The 21,204-nt window shown below is 33.1% G+C and overlaps 1 protein-coding gene across 1 annotated transcript in view; it reads left to right on the top strand.

Annotated features, from left to right (window-relative positions):
- Positions 1-21,204, top strand: part of LOC126890041 (prolyl 4-hydroxylase subunit alpha-1) — a 103,513-nt gene that overhangs the window by 68,363 nt on the left and 13,946 nt on the right. The window contains exon 3 of the mRNA XM_050658872.1: positions 2,422-2,692. Within this exon, the coding sequence (XP_050514829.1) occupies positions 2,422-2,692 (271 nt within the window). The remainder of the gene's footprint in view (positions 1-2,421; positions 2,693-21,204) is intronic.

Below are 21,204 nucleotides of genomic sequence, written 5' to 3'. Positions count from 1 at the left end.
TTTATGTATAAATATCGCTTTTTAATTTGTTGGGAAAATTTAAAAAGATTTATGCTCCATTTGCTAGTAAGATTTAAAAATTTTGTTTTTTTGTGTTGTGTTAGCCACAAATGATAAAACGCACATGTGGTTGCTATTAGCATCTATCCTTGCGAACTAATTATAACATGTGTGGACATTCTTTTGTTAAGTGGCATTTTTACCCTTTAGTAATATGTTCTTAGTAATAGTTCTTTATGGTATAACTAGATCCAAACCCAGACATCCAAAGTGAAATTTATCCTCCAACACCAAATTGTTCTATATGGTCCACATAATGTTCAGAAAAAAGTCACACCATTTTGAGCGTCGGGTTTGGGGGGAGAAATCGCTAATTTCGTGGTTTTTTAAGTTTTTCGTCAATATTTCTAAAACTATGCGGTTTAGCATGAACAATCTTCTATACAAAAATGTTCTACATTAAATTTGAAACAAAAAAGGCCCATGCATAATACTTCTAAAATTAACGGTTCCAAAGTTACGGAGGTAGTATAGTATAATTGGTCCAAAAAAGGATTAACCCAGACATTAAAAGTAAAAGTTTTCCTCCAACACCAAATTGTTCTATATGATCCAGATATTGTTCAGTAAAAAGTTAAACCATTCTGAGCGTCCGGTTTGGGGGGGGGGGGAGATGGGGGAGAAATCGGTAAATTAGTAGTTTTTTATGTTTTTCGTCAATATTTCTAAAACTATGCTTTAGCATAAACAATGTTCTATACAAAAATGTTCTACATCAAATTTAAAACAAAAAAGGTCCGATATATAAAATCAACGATTCCAGAGTTACGGAGGGTGAAAAGTGGAGGTTTTCGATACTTTTTATATTTTTTGGGCAATTTATAATATTTTTACTGATTGAAAGATATTTTCTTTAATAGGATTTGCTATTTCAGTGGCCGATGGTATGTTAGTGATAAGCCCTGAAGAAACGTCAACCTCACCACCCAAAATCATCATCAATTATTGCCCAAAAAATATAAAAAGTATCGAGAACCTCCACATTTCACCCTCCGTAACTCTGGAACCGTTGATTTTATAGCAATTATGGATAGGACCATTTTTGTTTTAAATTTTATGTAGAATGTTTTTGTATAGAACATTGTTTACGCTTAAACATAGTTTTAGAAATATTGACGAAAAACGTAAAGAAACTACTAATTTACCGACTTCTCCACCATCTCCCCCCAAACCAGACGCCCAAAATGGTGTAACTTTTTACTGAACAATATATGTGTGTTGGAGGAAAACTTTTACTTTGGATGTCTGGGTTAGGCCTTTTTTTGGGGATAATTATACTATACTACCTCCGTAACTTTGGAACCGTTCATTTTAGAAGGATTATGTATAGGGCCTTTTTTATTTCAAATTTAATGTAGAACATTTTTGTATAGAAGGTTGTTCATGCTGAACCTCATAGTTTTAGAAATATTGACGAAAAACGTAAAAAACTACGAATTTACCGACTTCTCCCCCCTCTCCCCCCCCCCCAAACCCGACGCTCAAAAAGGTGTGACTTTTTTCTGAACATTAAATGGACCATATAGAACAATTTGGTGCTGGAGGATAACTTTCACTTTGGATGTCTGGGTTATGTCGTTTTTTGAATCAATTCTATCATACTACTTAGGGAACCAACAAAATATTATGCTGTTTAGCAGTCAACCTCTTTAAAAGGCGAACTGTTCGTGTGTGTTTCTCTGTTGTTCTCCCGTCCGCAATAATTACCTTTCTCGCTAATTTTTTAACACGGTACCTAATGTGTCTAATAAAGACTCGCTATTTCGCTAATAAAGACAATTTAATCGTTAGATCGCGTATTTGTTAAATTCGTTGTTTTGTTAATAAATGTTTTGTCGCTTAATATTTTTATTTTTCTACTTTGCACAACCCTTTCGCCTTTTTTAGTAACTTGAAACCAAGACCAAATAAAATCGTAGAACCAGTTGCCCTAAAAGTTCACTATTTGTTAATATCGAAGGACAAGCTCTTCTCCCAGGACGTCGTGTGTGGTCCAAAAATATTCACCGATGTCCAATTAGGCAAAAGGGAATAATTAACCCCTTTTGGCCACGGTAGGGTGAGATTCACAAATAAAAACTCTTGTCACTAATAACTACTGCCAAATATTGAGGTGGACTCTTTTCTTTGGACCAACCTGTATGTATTGTGTTTATATGGGATTGCCTTAGTTAATTGTAATGACAATTACATTTTTACTTAAAAAATTTGACTTTTAGAGTCAAAGAGAAATCACAGATTTTAAGAAATTATTAAAGAAATTGTGTTAAAAAGAGAGGTTCAACCTCCTTAACAACTTGGTGGTTATACACTTAATATATTTCCTAATATGTAGCTTAGTTTCCTACTTTTTTGTTTTAGGTAATATACACCTAGCATTAGATTTAACAAACAAGCTTTTGGAGATCATTCCAACACATCCGAGGGCGTTAGGAAATAAGGTTTATTACGAAGACGAGCTACAGAAATCGATCAGTTCGCCGAAAAAGAAAGGTGACGATGAATCCGAAGATATACAACAGCAAGACGAGGTGCATGTGCCTTCTGATCCGTATGGAAGAGAACATTATGAAAGATTGTGTAGAGGGGAAATAAAAATGCCTGTGGATTTAGAAGCCAAGCTGAAATGTCGGTATGTTTCGGTTATATTACTAAATTATAGCATCATTGAGTTCAGTAAATTCGTCATAGTAAACGGTTTTGAATATAAAAATTATGTTTACGAAGTAGGAATGGGATAGGTAGTGTTGGTGTTCTTTTTTGCATGAGTGAAATCTTTTATATTTTTAGCGCAATATGGGAAGGTCATAGTCTTCTTCTTACATAATTCCAGATTAAGCAATTGTCATCTTTTCCAAAAACGCGAAAAAAAATGCGAAGAATACCGTAGGTACGGTAAGCCTCATGAGTCATCTCCTAAAATTGTTCTTAAAGATAAATCCATAAAAAAATTTACAAGATGTGTGAAAGTCAAATTTCTACCACCCAGGTGGGGTTCATAAATGCTGTTGGTACGAGATAGGCTTTGTTCTCAGTACAAGTCTTATTTCAGGGATACAATGTAACTAAAGAACAAGATCAACTCAACGCAAGCAAAACCCAGTAGAAAGAGTGACGTATTACGAATACCTCGGCACCATAATAAATGAAGAATGGACCAACCGCCAGGAGATAAGAGCGAGCATTGAAACATCTAGATCCATCTTCTATCGGATGGGGTCCTTCTTCAAAAGCCACAACTTCTCTCTTGGTATAAAAGTAAGAATGCTGCGATGCTACGTCTTCTCTGTCCTTTTTTATGGTGTTGAACGATACCGTCAGCTAACCGAGTCACAAATGACGAGGTCCTCAGAAGAATGAAGAGAACCTAAGAGGTTCAGATCAGCATCAAATCTCGAAAGTAATAATACTTGGGACATACCTATTATGCGAAATGAATCCAGATATGCCCTTCTACAAGCCACCTTACAGGGGAAAATATTTGAAAAGCTAGATCCAGGAAGAAGAAGAGCATCTTGGTTAAAGATCCTCAGAACCTGTTGCAACACAACATCTGTGCAGCTTATTCGAGCCGCTGCAGATAAGATAAAGATTGCCATGAGGATCGCCAACATTCGTCACGAATAGGCACATCATGAAGAAGATCCCTTCCGTCATCAAACTGAGCTCCTCCTTTCCACGAAGCATCCTACTCTTTTTATTCCTGCTGCTTTGTAATTTAGTATTTTTTTAGTTAGTCGATTTTAATCCACTTTGTATATATGGTGTTTCCTCGTTGTCCGGATCTTTAATGTCCTATGAATTCTTCTGACATAAAATTTAGGAACGTACTCATCATCATTCATCATCAACAGCTATTCCATCCATCGTGGGGTGTAAGCCTCCCTTAAGTGTGTCCATTCATTTCTGTTCGTTGTTTTTTTACATTCCTTCGTGACTAGCCATTCGCTTGATGTATTCACTCCATCTAGTTTGAGATCTGCAATCTGCCTCCAACGGTTGTCTTCCATTCTTCCTATGCGTCCTGTCCAATTCCATTTTAACATGACATGCTTTTGGACTAGATAATATGTTACTTTTAATCGTCTTCTTATTTTTTTCTTCATTGGATTTGCGACCGTTGAGCTTAATGTTGAGCATTCTTCGTCCCATAATCTCTTGAACTTTGTGGACTATGTTGTTTTAAAAGTCAATGTTTCAGCTCCATATGTCAGAACCGGCAATATGTACTGATCGAAAGTATTTGCCTTTAAAGTATTTGGATAGGTCTGAGAATCGGTCGTAATCTATTTTTCATATCCCTGAGTGATAACGGGGGTTCCCCCTAACATTTTGTAATGATACGTGGGGATATGTGTGCATAACGTACTATACAAGACTACAAGTACATACAAATTAAAAAATAATGATCAAAATCCATCAACAAGCTCCGGAGATATTAATCCCAGCATATGTTTGAATAATCAGTTTTGTTCTTTGAGTGCACAGATTTTAATAATTCTCCTCCACCGACCCCGACCTGATTTCGTTAAGACGTCATTCTTAAAGCTTTATTGACCACTCTGTTGAATTTCAAAGTTTACTCAAACTTTTACACATAAACTATACAGGGTGGTGAATCGGAAAACGGGCCATAGGAAACTCAATGTAAAATTTTAAACTGTTAAATTCCTGCTTCCCTAATTATGTTACATCGAAAGTCATGAGAAGTTATTTGTAGAGGATTGAAATCTATACTAAAAACAGAAGTTACAATTGTTCTACGATTTAAACACATTCCAAAATTTTGGAAAAATATAATGTATTTACCGCAGTAGGTATGTGTGGGCATGTTAGGCCACACGTTACTATTTAACTGACAGTGAGCATACTATTGACTAAGGAAAATATCTTTATTATTAATACTTTCTCCTTAACTGAGGGTATCTGATCAACTTTATTGTGTTTTAAACAATAAATGATAAAATAAATAAAGAAATTGACAGTTCAAATTGTTAATATAATAAACTCATTGTCACCGAATGCAATCTTATACACATTATTGCACTGTGTGTGGCGTAACTTTGGCGTATTTCTCTGAAAATTGTATTATATTTTTACAAAATTTTAAATAATTATTGTTCGTAGAACAATATTAACAGTTGTTTTCAATACAGATTTCAATTCTCTACAAATAGTTTCTTATGACTTTTGATGTAAAATAATTAGGGAAGCAGGAATTCAACAGTTTAGAATTTTACATTGAGTTTACTATGGCCCGTGTTCCAATTCACCACCCGGTATACCTTGAACTTCAAAATGGGGCTTGTTAGGTTGCTTAATTGTTATAAACAAAATAGCTGTGAACTAAATAAAAAAGTGGCTAACTTTGACCTGAATTGATCTAGGCGAAACTTTTTTGGGATAATTTGTGTAAAAATATCAGCTTTACAAATAACAAAGTGGATTTAGTCTACAGCTAATATTAACAAAGTTATTCAAATTATTTATAAGCTAAAAATGACTTTTGTTGATTTTATATTAAAAATCATGAAAATAATTGTCTTCTTCTTTCATGTGGTACCCACAAAATTTATATATCATCATTATTTTCTGAACATTGCAAAAAAAGCTCCGTGGGTTAAAAAAATTGAATAAAATTTAAACTAATTGACTAATCATCTTGAAATTTTGTGTTCATTATATATGGACTGTTAACCTCAACTTTTCATGCAATATTAAAGTCTTACGTTCAATAGTTATAGCAAATTTTTGATTTTCGAAATTTTAGTCTTATTTTGCAATTTCCGAAGCAACAAATGATTGGACCAAAATTTAAAAATCGACATTTAATAACTAAAATTCTCCTCCGAACTGTGACGGGCATTTTTGTGTTTATAATCTATTAGGTATATTAGTACCCAAAAAAATCCAATTGCAACCTGGCTGGTCAAGTGCCCCGAAGATGGTACATTTTTGCCTTATTTCCCTGGAGTATAATAATGCCTTATTCATTTACTTTACATGAATCTGTATTGCGTTTTATCTATATGTTTATGATATGTGTTTTGAGCTCGAGTTCATATTACGTTCAACTCTGTAGAACGGAGTCGATTGTATATTAAACGCATGGTAAGTTCTAATCTTATGGAATTGATTATTTAAGTTCAAAGCCCCCAGGTATTGTTGAAAAGAAGCTTGCTGTAGGTAGACAATATAAAAAAGAAATTTTTATAAGTGATCGTTAACGAAATTGCACTCATCCATTTCATAATTAACGGATATTTACCCAGAACGTGCGTGTTCACACGTTAATAATTTAACAACAATTTCTGAGTTCACCAACCGTTTGAAACTAGTAAAATGATAGCAAACGTTATGCGTTTTTATAAAATATCTCGTCGGTATGACCCAGAGATACCGCAATTTATTAAAAAAAAAATAGTATATTGTACAACAAGAGAGAAAAAAACCGAGGCACAAGGCGAGTGCCGCAAATCAAGCGAGAGAGAAATATGTCATTCTCTCTCGTGTTGTACACTGTACTTTTTCTATGGATGCGTTTTTGTCAAGAGTTAAAACTTCAAAATTAAATAATTTAGGTGCTTTTAGGTATATTATATGTCTAAATTGAAATAAAATACATATTATATACACACAGGTATTTAATATTCTTGATACATATTTATATACTTTATTTATTTAACATTATGATTCACAGTTGAACATTCTTATAAAAGGTAATTTTTGATAAGTTTTGTCAACACATTTTGTTTGACAAAAATAATTGTGTTTGTATTGTGCATGTTACCATGGAAATGGCGATCATATATGTATGTAAACCGGCGGTGAACCCGTGAGAAAAAATTTTTCTCACTGCAATGGCCGACTTTTCTCACTGCCTGAGAAATTGTTCGTTTTGAATGTATGTAAGTAGTGAGAGAAGTTGCACATTGTTTATCATCCATAGAAAAAAGTCATTTTTGACAATTTAGACGTGTATCTCCAGGCGAAGATTGTGTAGTTACTGATGCAATCCAAATCGGAGGCACTTGCCTACTTAAGAAAATAAAAAACCTTTTTAACATGTGCCTCTTGGTCAGTAATATACCCGACAAATGACACAATGCTGAGGTAATTCTAATGTACAAAAAAGGAGATCTCCAAGAATTAGAAAACTCCAGACTTATAAGCCTTCTTAGTCATCTGTACAAACTCCTTACAAGAATAGTAAGGAACCGTCTTGAGAAAAAACTTGATTTCTACCAGCCAATAGAGCAAGCAGGATTTCGTACCGGATTTGGAACAAATGATCACCTACAGACCATTAAAATGGTAATAGAAAAGCCTTCGAATACAATCGACCACTCGTTCTGGCATTTGTAGATTTCCATAAAGCCTTTCACACGGTAGAATTTGACAAAATCCTGGAAGCACTACAAGCATGCCGCATTAACTACCGATACACAAGATTAATTTACAATACATACAAGAACGCAGCTATGTCGGTGAAGCTACATAAAAACACGGATCATATCCCAATCGGCAGAGGAGTCCAACAGGGCGATACCTTATCGCCTAAACTGTTTCCCGCAGTACTACAATATGCTTGTAAAAAACTTAACTGGGAAGAGAGAGCCCTGAGCATTGATAGTCTAAGGGCCGGTTGTTCGAACGCTAATCAACAATGATCACTATCAAATATTTAATTACTGTCACCAAAACTGTCAATGTCAACTTTTATTGGGTTGCTGAAAACATAATTTATTAAAATTATGAGATTAGTTAATCAATTAACATAACAATTATTAACATAATTGATTAAGTAATTTCATATTATGTTTTCAGCAACCCAAACAAAGTTGACATTGACAGTTGGTGACAGTAATTAAATGTTTGATAATGATCATTGTTGATTAGCTTTCGAACAACCGGCACTTAGAGCTAGTGAACCCGCCGACTAACGGTCGTCCTGTAAGGCTAAAAATTTTTCTAGTGATAATTCATAGCACACCAAGGCTAAAAACCATGACCTGGCAGGCCTCAGCGGTGCACGTGTATCTACCAGGTGAATCGAAAAGTGCAAATTTAGGGGGCAAAATAAACTTTCTCTTGTAAGGTTTAAATTTAAGTATGTGTTTGAGTAAGTCATTTAGCAGAAATGTGTACAATGACAGGCGATTCTGAAGAGCATAAGACCTTGCCAGGCGAGGGGAAAGATTAGGGGTTTTTCCTAATATTGTTCTTTTTGCATCGTACAAATTTTTTTTAGGTTTTTTGAATCATTTCAAACAGAAAACGTCTTTAGTCATTTTTCTCTTAAGTTGATAGTTTTTGTTATATGAGCTATTGAAAATTTTGAAAATTGAGAAATCGGCCATTTTTAACCCTAAATCGGACATTTATCTAAAAATTTCAATGTTGCCAAGGTACGTAGATATTCTTTAAACATTGATTGATGAAATCCCGAAGAGTTTTTTGCAATAAAATATCGAAAACCCTTTTGTTTTTTTAATTACTAATCAAGCGTGTGCGACACTGTAGTATAAGTGAGGACGTTTGAGTTTGCATAAATTCATTATCTCGAGAATGGGCAAATTTCAAGAGAAATCCTCAGACAGGTCGATTTTTATTTTTGAATTAGGACTTTTTGGCATATATATAATACTAGTGACGTCATCCATCTGGGCGTGATGACGTAATCGATGATTTTTTTAAATAAGAGTAGGGGTTGTGTGATAGCTCATTTGAAAGGTTATTTAATTCTCTATTCAGTAATATAACCATTAACATAATTATTTATACAGGGTGTACAAAAAAATTTTTCTTCTATTTGTCAAATTTAATCAAAGTTAATTTAATAAAAAAAATTTTTTTGTACACCCTGTATAAATATTTATGTTAATGTTTATATTAGTGAATAGAAAATTCAATAACCTTTCAAATGAGCTATCACACAACCCCTACTTTCATTTAAAAAATCATCGATTACGTCATCACGCTCAGATGGATGACGTCACTAGTATTATATATATGCCAAAAAGTCCTAATTTAAAAATAAAAATCGACCTGTCTGAGGATTTCTCTTAAAATTTGCCCATTCTCGAGATAATGAATTTATGCAAACTCAAACGTCCTCACTTATACTACAGTGTCGCACCTGCTTGATTAGCAATTTAAAAAACAAAGGGGTTTTCGATATTTTATTGCAAAAAACTCTTCGGGATTTCATCAATCAATGTTTAAATAATATCTACGTATGTTGGCAACATTGAAATTTTTAGATAAATGTCCGATTTAGGGTTAAAAATGGCCGATTTCGCAATTTTCAAAATTTTCAATCGCTTATATAACAAAAACTATTAACTTAAGAGAAAAATCACTAAAGACGTTTTCTGTTTGGAATGATTCAAAAAACCTAAAAAAAATTGTTCGATGCAAAAAGAATAATTTTAGGAAAACCCCCTAATCTTTCCCCTCGCCTGGCAAGGTCTTATGCTCTTCAGAATCGCCTGTCATTGTACACATTTCTTCTGCATGACTTACTCAAACACATACTTAAATTTAAACCTTACAGGAGAAAGGTTATTTTACCCCCTAAATTTGCACTTTTCGATTCACCTGGTAGATACACGTGCACCACTGAGGCCTGCCAGGTCATGGTTTTTAGCCTTGGTCTGCTATGAATTATCACTAAAAAAATTTCTAGCATTACAGGACGACCGTTAGTCGGAGGGTTCACTAGCTCTTAGACTATGACGGTAGAAGATTAACAAATTTGAAATTCACAGACGACATAGTTTTGTTCTCTGACAACCTCAAGGAGATATGTACATGTACAATGCTACATGAACTTCAGTTAGTGTGTGCCAGTGTGGGTCTTAAAATAAACATCTCCAAAACAAAATTCATGACAAACCTAGTACCTAACGGAAATATCAATATTGGAGACAACGAAGTAGGGTTGGTGGAAAAATACATATTATACAAATAATGAATGGGTTGCATGTGTGAGTCCATACTATTGTAGTAAAGAAAAGAGAGACGTTCTCACAAACAATTTATTTTACCACTGACGACCGGTTTCGCTGTTTACAATTTATACAGCATCATCAGGTCCGGTTAAAGTAAAATCAAATGCTACAAACAACAAAAAACCAGAGTTAGTTAGGTGGTCTGGTTTAAATAAAAATTTTAATGATACAGCCAATATCAAAGTACATATGTTCATGCATGTACATGAATACCCACATGTATGCGCGCATGGTGTACAATCCACATACTCACAAACATGCACGCATTCATGTGCAGTGGCAAGCAAAAGTATGTCAAGTATAAGATATATACTTACTTTCCGGTATAAGGGAAGAATGTAGTAGTATTCAATATCATACTTTTCTGTGCACTTTGCTAGAGGGATGGTTGGTGAAGGGAAAGATTTCAATGTAATATATTAACTAAACATCGGTGGGGTCTTGAGGGGTTTAGAGGGAAATACGTTTAATCTTCACATTACAATAAGTTTAATTTACTTACTACATTGCCTTAACACTTAGCTTTAACTCTGAGTCAGTTATGAATGATTTTACATTTTGACTAATTTTTTGACAATTTTAATATTTTTATATGAAAAAGTTTTAACAAATTACTATTGTTCAATTTCTTCTTTAACTTCAATTTTTTAAACATAGCAAATAAATATTAACAAACAGATCACATCTATTACATAAACGACCAATCTGTTCTAAAAGTCGCACACCCAGCACAACATCTAACTATCATATATAATTAAAAGCTACATTAATAATTAAAACAACATCACCATATATAATTAAATTAAAATAACATCACTATATATAACTAACAAATTAGACTATCGGTTTAATGTCGTATTTCCCTCTAAACCCCTCAAGACCCCACCGATGTTTAGTTAATATATTACATTGAACTCTTTCCCTTCACCAACCATCCCTCTAGCAAAGTGCACAGAAAAGTATGATATTGAATACTACTACATTCTTCCCTTATACCGGAAAGTAAGTATATATCTTATACTTGACATACTTTTGCTTGCCACTGCACATGAATGCGTGCATGTTTGTGAGTATGTGGATTGTACTTTGATATTGGCTGTATCATTAAAATTTTTATTTAAACCAGACCACCTAACTAACTCTGGTTTTTTGTTGTTTGTAGCATTTGATTTTACTTTAACCGGACCTGATGATGCTGTATAAATTGTAAACAGCGAAACCGGTCATCAGTGGTAAAATAAATTGTTTGTGAGAACGTCTCTCTTTTCTTTACTACAATACATATTATACCTTGGACACGAAATAAAGATCCCAAACATGCTAACTACGAAGAAGAATAAACCTAGCGTGGGCAGTCTATGGAAAACTCAAAGACATATTTAAAAGCGATATACCAATTTCTTTAAAACGTAAAACATTTGACCAATGTGTGTTACCTGTGATGACCTATGGTGAATTTTGAATTATCGGTCGTTTTAATTTCTTTGTGACTCTCCAGAGGCAATAATCAGTTGTGCTATCATTTGTCAATTCTCTTAGATAGTTACTAATTGATTCGTTTTTATTTTTTTTAATTTCTCTTTTAAGCTGTTGTGTAGCATTATTTAGTTTTGTTTTATCAGATGGAGCTCTAGAGCGTTGCCAGATCCTTCTGAGTTTTCTTTTCTCTTCGATTAGCTTTCTAATTTCTTTAGGGTAATTATTACCTTTAACTCTATGAATCAGTTCAGGTGAGTTATTCCAAGCGGCTTGTTGAACTTGTTTAACAAAACATTCCGTTTCTTCATCAAGTTCATATCTAGTTTTTAGTGAAACTTTCAGATTGATTGATTCTTCTAAGTGAAGCTGAAAACTCCGCCAATCTGTTAGCCTATTAGTCAGTTTAGGAGGTGGCTGGCTTTGAATAACAGTATCACTAACTGTGAGAAGGATGGGTGAATGATCTGAGTTCATGTCCCAAGCTTCTTCAATATGTAAATAATTAACAGAAATATTTCTAGTTATAAAAAAATCAATCAGTACTTACTACAATCAATAAACTTAAAATCACAGTACTTTTGCAAACCTATTTTACAATATTTTACAAAAACTTTTCAATCGTTACTTAAATGATTTAATTTTATAATATGTGTCTTTTTCGTCAATTTGGTGCTTTCAGAATTCATGTTTGCGCATAATAGCGTTGGAGATAAAAGTTTTTGGGATAAACAATTTCAATTTTACAATAACTATTAAATAGTCAAACTATTGAAATTTTTAAAGTTTAATATTTGTGATATTGTTCCCACTCTTAAGCAAAATCAAAGTTTTTGGTGCATTTTTAGAAAAGTTATTATTAATTTTCAAAAAATCGACTTTTTAAGTTATTTTGAATTATTAAGCTACAAATTAATAAAAATATTTTTTTTAAATATGCGTTTTGTATGCTTTTTCAGTAAAATTGTGTCACTATTCCATATAATTTACCGGTCTTCACCTTTAGTATTTAAAATCAAATAGCTATCTTACATTCTTTATAAATTGTTTATAAGTTATATATCTTTTGAATATTTTGTTTATTACATATTCTTATCACCAAATTTATCAAAAGCAGTTGTTAGATAACTGTATCAACGAGTGTCATGGGAAAATTGTTAGTTTCCTGATCTAATTGTATGGGATGGAGCTAAATAGAAAGGGTTAAAATTGTCACACAAGTACAAAAGTATTAGGCCTGGATCCACCGTACCAAAAAAAGTTTATTAATAGCAAGCTGAAAATTTGTTAATAGCTTAACGGTGTCTAGTCGGACAAACTTTGATGTACGGGAACACTGGAAAAGGGAAGTTTTAATTGTGGAACAGGTTACAGGTTTCGAACGTCAGACTACGAAAGCGTCTCATGTATGTTATCGAACAGAACTTACATTTGATTTGTTACCCTTTTATTAAACTCTCATGCAAAAATCAGACTGCTGCTTACCACCAATATAATACCTGTCATTTGATATGTTCTACTTGTCGGACTTATTAAAATGCCCAACATATTTGTCGGACAAACATTTTTTCATATAATATATAAAGTTTGCTACTGAATATACTTAAAAACAACCTGCTAGTTTTCACAATCATAAACTTGTCAGGGTGACACGTTCCACAATTAAAGTCACGTTCCACAATTAAAACTTCCCTTGTTTTAGTGTTCCCATACATCAAAGTTTGTCCGACTAGACACCGTTAAGCTATTAACAAATTTTCAGCTTGCTCAACTTTTTTTGGTACGTGGGATCCAGGCGTATATCACTCATATAAAAAAATATTTTAAAGCAGTTATGTTACAAAACCAATCTAATGTTTTAATGAGAAACAAAATGATTTATTTTTTTTTATTTTTCTATAAATTTCTATAAAAATATTAAAAATATAAAAGGTCCGAAAACATCAATGTCCGCCAACTTCAGTTATTTTTGTTACCAGTATTGACTGGACTAACAACGATATTCTGATGAATGTGTGTCCCCTTTGTATTATTATTTAAAAATAACTAGCACTTCTATTAATTCTTATAACAAAAATGTGGTGTGTTTATTAAGATTAATAAAACTACAGTTCATCGATGAAGAATTTCGCCTAGTAACATAGTGGTCAGTGGTCAATAGCCAGTCGAATTATTTTATTATTAATTTTGAAGCGTATTAGTCCATTGAATCTGGGTTTTTGCTCCGAATTTTTAAGAACCGCGTGGATTGACATGAAATTTTGCATACACATAGGTAACATGTCAAAGAAGAGTGATATTGTGCCGATGTGTGCTTTTGCCCTGGAGGTGATTTTTACCCTTTCTCGGGGGGTGAAAAACTATACGTTCAAAATAAGTCCGAAACTGGATAAACTGACTAATTCTAAGCAACTTTTGTTCTATAGTTAGCATTTTTTCACGAAGTTAATACTTTTCGAGTTATTTCCGAGTAAATATGTTCATTTTTCAACAAAAAAACCACGTTTTTAGACGGTTTTTGCAAATAACTCAAAAAGTAAGTATTTTTAGTAGATGCAAAGTTGTAGCTAATGAAAAATAGATTCATATTCGTCAAATTTCAAAACGAATATTTCAACGTGAAATAACCAAAAACTGATACACTTTTTGGGGAAACCTCATTATGAGTTAGTGTATAAAAAAATCTTTATTTTTATTTTTTTTTTAAGTTTATAACATCAAGAGTAAGCAAGATACGCTCAAAATAGAGTTAAGTACTTTTTTTGTCAAAAAAACTCGGGAAATCACCCCCTAATTAGCATCTAATCAAATTAATCGTTGCCGCTTTACAAGTTACTTTCCTTATGTATTATTTATATGATCTGTAAGTTTCATCAGCTCAAAGGGCTTATTTTTAAAAAATTTGGTTTTAAGTAAAAGTTTTTTAATTTTAGAAAAACGCTCTTTTTTGTTTCAAAATAACTTAAGAGTCGACATCAGCGCGCGGAAAACGCGTTTTAAGATTACAGCTTTAATTTTGAGTATTTTGTCGAGATATTTGGCCCAATTTGAAAAATATGTTAGTATGTAGAAATTACTCTAAAATTAAATAAAATATTGCAAAGACGAGCCTGTACCGCCATTAAGAAGAACAAAAAAATACACTTTCTTCAAATAAACTTTTTTAATCCATGCATAGATTTATCATGCATATCCGACATATCCGAGAATCAATTTGTCTTTATGCAGGACAGATCAACAACAGACGCAATTTTCATTATAAGGCAGTTGATGGAAAAATACAGGAGTAAAGAAACAAACGCTCATATGGTATTCATTGATCTTGAGAAAGCATATGATAGAGTTCCTCGAGAGATTCTGTGGTGGGCACTCAATAAGAAAGGAGGAGACTCAAAAGAAAGAGGAACGACGAATGCATGTGGCGGAGATGAGAATGCTTAGATGGATGAGTGGAGTGACAAGAAAGGATAAAATTAAAAATGAGTATAATAGGGGAAGTCTAGGTGTGGCACCAATTGATGCCAAAATGAGAGAGCATAGGTTGAGATGGTTTCCAATACGAAGAGTAGCTGAAGTGCAGATTCCTGGAAGGAGTAGGAGAGGAAGACCAAAGAAGATGTGGGGGGAGACGATTAGGCAGGACATGTTGGTAAAGGGGATTAATATTGATATGACCCAAGATAGAATTGTGTGGAGAAATGCAATTAGGGAAGCCGACCCCGCGTAGGGATAAGGCAAAGAGAATGATGATGATTTGGCCCAATTTGAAAAATATGTTAGTATGTAGAAATTACTCTAAAATTAAATAAAATATTGCAAAGACGAGCCTGTACCGCCATTAAGAAGAACAAAAAAATACACTTTCTTCAAATAAACTTTTTTAATCCATGCATAGATTTTGTGTCACATTGGAACTACTAAAAAACGATTATCTATAACAAGAAATCGAACTTGACTGATTTGGCAACATTTAGCGCGCCTATGACTAAAGTTATTATTGTTTTTGATAGTATATTGATGATAACTTTCGAAAAACAAAAATATTGATGACGCGCTAATGTTGCCTCTTAAAATCTATTAGTGATACCAAAAATCACAAAGAGTAAAAAAATGTACGTTTTTTGTTTTTCTGTAAGACACAAAATATTGGTTGAGATATGGCTGTTCAAAATTTGTATACACTCGTGATTAGTGACTAGTTCAAGCCCTTTCAACTACAACCTCTTCAAAAATAAGCAATTTGAATCGGTGATACTTACAGATCATATAAACAATGTATACACGAGTAAAGCAACTTATGAAGTGGTAACGATTAATTTCATTTGGGATGCTAATTAGGGGGCGAATTTCACGATTTTTTACCAAAAAAAAAGGGACCAACTTTATTTTGAGCGTAACTTCCTTACTTTTAATGCTAGATACTAAAAAAACGATAATAAAGCTTTTTTTAAATACTTTAAAAAAGTAGTATTGAGTTTTCCCCTAAAAGTGCTTAATTTTTTGGTTATTTCACGTTGAAATATTCGATTTGGAATTTGGAGAGTATGAACTTATTTTTTATTAGTTACAACTCTTCTTTTACTGGGTCTAGGGATCTCATACATACACCATTTTTTTCACTTTTTATTGGCTATATTTTTACTAAGAATGTTTTTTTTTTTCGATAAAATACTTACTTTTTGAGTTATTTGCAAAAACCGTCTAAAAATGTGTTTTTTATTGTTAAAAAATGAACATATTCACTAGCAAATAACTCGAAAAGTATTCACTTAGTGAAAAAATGCTGTAGACAGAATAAAAGTTGCTTTAGTCAGTTTATCCATTTCCGGACTTATTTTGAACGTATATTTTTAACCCCCGAGAAGGGGTGAAACTCGCCCCCATGGCAAAAGCACACATCGGCACAATATCACTTTTCATCTTTGACATGTTACCTATGTCTATGCCAAATTGCCAAATTCCATGTCAACCTAAGCGGTTCTTTAAAATTTATAGGTTTTGCAATATTTTACCGTCAGCAAATGGACTATATAAACAAGCCATTGAAGATTGCTTATTTAAAAGATTCAGAAATCAAAAATTATCTGATAATTCAATAATTTTAAATATTCTGTGAAGTGGTAATAACCCTCCAATCAGTGGATTATAGACGATATGTATGATTTATGATAATCGCAATTAAATATTCGGTCTTTTCATTAATCAGCTGGTTGTTGACGAATTACAAAATCGGTAACTCCGTCAGGATATTGCATAATATGAAATATCCTGTATATTCTATCGTATATTATACGATCATAGAAAGATGCAATATTTTGGAAAAATTTTGATAACAATCTAATGATTAGTATGAAGTCTTAAACCAGAGAAACAAAACAAAAAAATAGAAAACGGACAAGTGTAGGCGAAACATGAGAAACTATGTGGAAAAACGACTAGTAGTCTAATAAGAAGACTAGACTTTTTGATAACGGTCTAATGGTTAGTATGGAGTCTTAAACCAGAGAAAAAAAAATCAAAAATAGAAAAAACGAATATGTAGGCGAAAAATGAGAAAGTATCTGGAAAGCACACTAGAAGTAATAGAAGAAAACACAAGCAAGGACGTTAAAAGCTTTTACCAAAAAGTAAAAAAATCAAGAAGGCCATCCAAGACAAATTTTCGTAGGAATAAGTATCGTGCCGCGTCCTGACATTGCCAGCAATATAGCCTCCGAATATTTATTTTACACTGTTTGTCCTTTGTCTATGTGTATGTTATTTGTATAATTTTTAAGTAAATAAAATCAATGGGAAAATCCCAATAGTTGGCTGTATACCATAGTTTAAAAAACTTATACAGAAGTAAAAACTTCAAATTGTATTCTGGTATAAAATCGTTTATTTAAAAACTATCTAAAAGCCATCCACATGCATTGCAAAACGTTTTCGTTCTAATCAGAACATCTTCAGTGCCTAGAATGAAGTATTTCCACGTTAAATTAATGCAAAAAGGTTAAAATTGTGGCTGTTAATAAGAAAAATATGTGGATAATACTTACATTCCGCAAAGTAGTTGTAACTAGCACACCAATGAAGGTGGTAACTTCATAATATATGGCTTACATTATAAATTTTAATAAAATATTGTGACTACTAGTCGATGTTAAAAGATTAAATTATGTATGTGCCTAAAGAGCAACATGCTTCCTTGCTCGAAAAAACTAGGTACTTGCCATTTCAATTAGCACAGACCAACTGATATAAAATGAAATGGAATGACAAAGAGTGACATGACAAGACAAGGTAAAGTCAATTTTTGGTTACGAACTTCAAAAAGTGTAGTTTTAATTTTTGGATTTTAATTAAAATGTAAAGGTTGTTAATAACTGATTGAAAATATAATTAAAACTGTTTTAAAATATTTTGAGAATCTCTTGTAAAGTCTAAATTAGCAACTCTCTAATCCAGAAAAAACTTTTGGTTTGTTGGAAATAAGATTGGTATATTTCATGGTTAGAAGCGTGACGTCATCGATTGTAAAATGAAAAGGTGAAAGTTTTATTTTTTTTCCTTTTAAAACTTGAAAGGTGAAAGTTTTAAAACTTTATTCTAAAACGCGCCACAAAAGAGTTTCAAAATTCAAACTGTATCAAAGTTACTCTTTTGTGGCGCGTTTTACTTCAAATTTAGCAAATATTATGGAAAAATATTTTAAAATAAAACTCACTCATTTTTACGGCGTTTAGCGGTTTTTTATTCTTGTTCTGTTTTACAGTGCATTCGTAAAGTGTGGAAACAGTCTATTATCTCATGACTTAATTATTTTCAGAGTTAAAGCTCTGACAGGTCGATTTCTATTTTTAAATTATGATTTTTTGACGTACCTATAGTACATAATAGTGACGTCATTGATTTTGGCGTAATGACGTCATCGATGATTTTTTAAATGGGAATAGGGCTCATTTGAAAGGTGATTCAATTCTGTATTCAGTAATATAAACATTAAAATCATTATTTATACAGGGTGGCCAAAAAATAATTTTGGAATTAAAATAATTGACGCAAAAAGAAGAATGTAAGTATGTAATTTATTTAACTCAAAATACATTTTACTGATGCCACATATAATAGAAAAAAATATTTATTTCATAAATAAACATTGCTTTTCGCTTAAATTAAATGTCAAACAGCCACACACCTGCCTCTTGACCGTTTGAACATTTAATTTAAGCGAAAAGCAATGTTTATTTGTCAAATAAACATTTTTGAAGATATTCTTCTTTAGCGGCGAATCGATTGAGGGTAAAATTTGATTGATCCGCGCGCATGTGCACACCGACAGTATGGTATTTGTTGTTATACGGGCTCTGATTGGGTGTTGAAATTTTGAAATGATCTGTCAATAATTGTTCAATATGGAGGTTATCGGTAAACAAAAATATTGTATAATATTAGTTTTTATTGATGTGTGGACAGAAATAAAATCAAATTTAATCAAATTTAAAATCTAATAGTTTCAATACCTATCTATTTGGAAAATGTAAACAAAATAATGTAGTTACCTATTAGTAGGCAATGCTTTAATTTACATAATCTGATTACGAACAAACTTTCTACAAATCTTCATCTCATATATCGTTTTCTTACTCTATCTTTTGTTGTATTTTATTTCGACAAAAATCAAACTAATTTTATTAAATTCATATAAAGGACCCCGCACAAACCTTATGGAAAATAGGTCCCAGTGGATTTCGTTCATACTTTGGGAAAATACTCTTTGAAGCATCCTGATAAAAAGTTCTCATGGGCACAACTCTATGTTGTGGTCTATGTTTTTTTCCTGGCTATTAAATGGCGACCTTTACTTTGACCTTGACGTTCAACGGATGTCATCTTCTAGAGTTTCGAGGGTTTTTGGCATTCAATTGATATAAACAGATTACTCATGGGTTTTTGGGATCGCTAAACGCGAATATGCCATCAGAATTGCCCTCCGGATGACGTGGTGGCCAGGGCCTCTGCAAGAGACGTCATATTCTAGAGTTTCGATGGATTTCGGCATTTAATTGATGCAAATGAATTACTGGAGGGTTTTTTGAGGTCGCTATACACGAATATGCCACCAGAACCGACTCCCGGAGCACCAGATTTCCAAGGTAAATGAAAGGGGCTCCTGGAGTTTCGAGGGTCTTTGGTACTACATTAATGCAAACGGATTAGTTATAGATTTTTTGGGTTGCTGAACACGAATACGTGATCAGCACAGACACAGGAGCACCTGGTGCCTAAGACAGGTTATCTTCTGGAGTTTCGGAGGAATCAAATGGATTACGCTTAGGTTTTTGGGGTTGCTGCACATGCATACACTATCAGATCCGACCCACGAATCACATTGTGTCTACGGCACAAAGTGATCACGTATTCGTGTTCAGCAACCCCAAAAACATATAATTAATCCGTTAGCATCAATGTAGTACCAAAGACCCTCGAAACTCCAGGAGTCCCTTTCATAGACCTTGGAAACCAGGTGCTCCAGGAGTCGGTTCTGGTGGCATATTCGTGTTTAGCGACCTCAAAAAACCCTCCAGTAATTCACTTGCATCAATTAAATGCCGAAAACCATCGAAACTCTAGAAGATGACGTCCTTTTGCAGTGACCCTGGCCACCACGTCATCCGGAGGGCAATTCTGATGGCATATTCGTGTTTCGCGATCCCAAAAACCCATGAGTAAACTGTTTATATCAATTTAATGCCTAAAACCCTCGAAACTCTAGAAGATGACGTCCGTTGAAGGTCAAGGTCAAAGTAAAGGTCGCCATTGTATAGCCAGAAAAAAATCCTAGACTACTAGTACTTTTCCTTGATCCAAACTTCTACATGTTGCCAAATAACCAGTAACTCACGCAATTGGAATACCCCGTAAATCTTATAATTTTCCGAGTTTGGACCTCTATACATATCTTGAAAATACTTCATACGATTGAGTTGTGCCCATGAGAACTTTTTATCAGGATGCTTCAAAGAGTATTTTCCCAAAGTATGAACGAAATCCACTGGGACCTATTTTCCATAAGGTTTGTGCGGGGTCCTTTATGGTGTAAACGTTTAGTTTGTGTATATTCCCACATGACATATACGAGAGTTTGGTGCAGTTTGAAATGGCGTCAACTTTCGTACGGCGCGGTAGACGTGAAGTGGGTTCAAGCCCCAAGCAAGTTATTATTTTTTTATTTTTTTTTATAGATTTTATGATTGTAAGTATATTATTATATAATTTTTGAAGATATTCTTCTTTTTTGAAAGTGGTAGATAAGAAAGTTAGTTGATTTTTAAATCAAATAAGTACAAATAACCTTTTAAGTATATTTACTTCGTTTAAATTACGTATTATATAATAGAAGAATATCTTCTTACGTGCGTACAAAGTACACACACATTCTTTTTTTTTTCTCGTTTCTGACAGCAGTAAAATGTATTTTAAGTTCAATAAATTACATGTATTCTTTTTTTGCGGCAATTAATTTAATTCAAAAATTATTTTTTTGGCCGCCCGGTATAAATAATGATGTTAATGTTTATATTACTGAATAGAGATTTGAATCACCTTTCAAATGAGCTACCACACGACCCCTATTCCCATTTAAAAAAATCATCTATGACGTCATTACGCC

Source organism: Diabrotica virgifera, chromosome 8 (assembly GCF_917563875.1).
Source record: "Diabrotica virgifera virgifera chromosome 8, PGI_DIABVI_V3a".
In the NCBI taxonomy this organism is placed as follows: domain Eukaryota; kingdom Metazoa; phylum Arthropoda; class Insecta; order Coleoptera; family Chrysomelidae; genus Diabrotica; species Diabrotica virgifera.
Note: the sequence above shows the minus strand (reverse complement) of the source record. Positions and strands in the feature narration are given on the sequence as shown.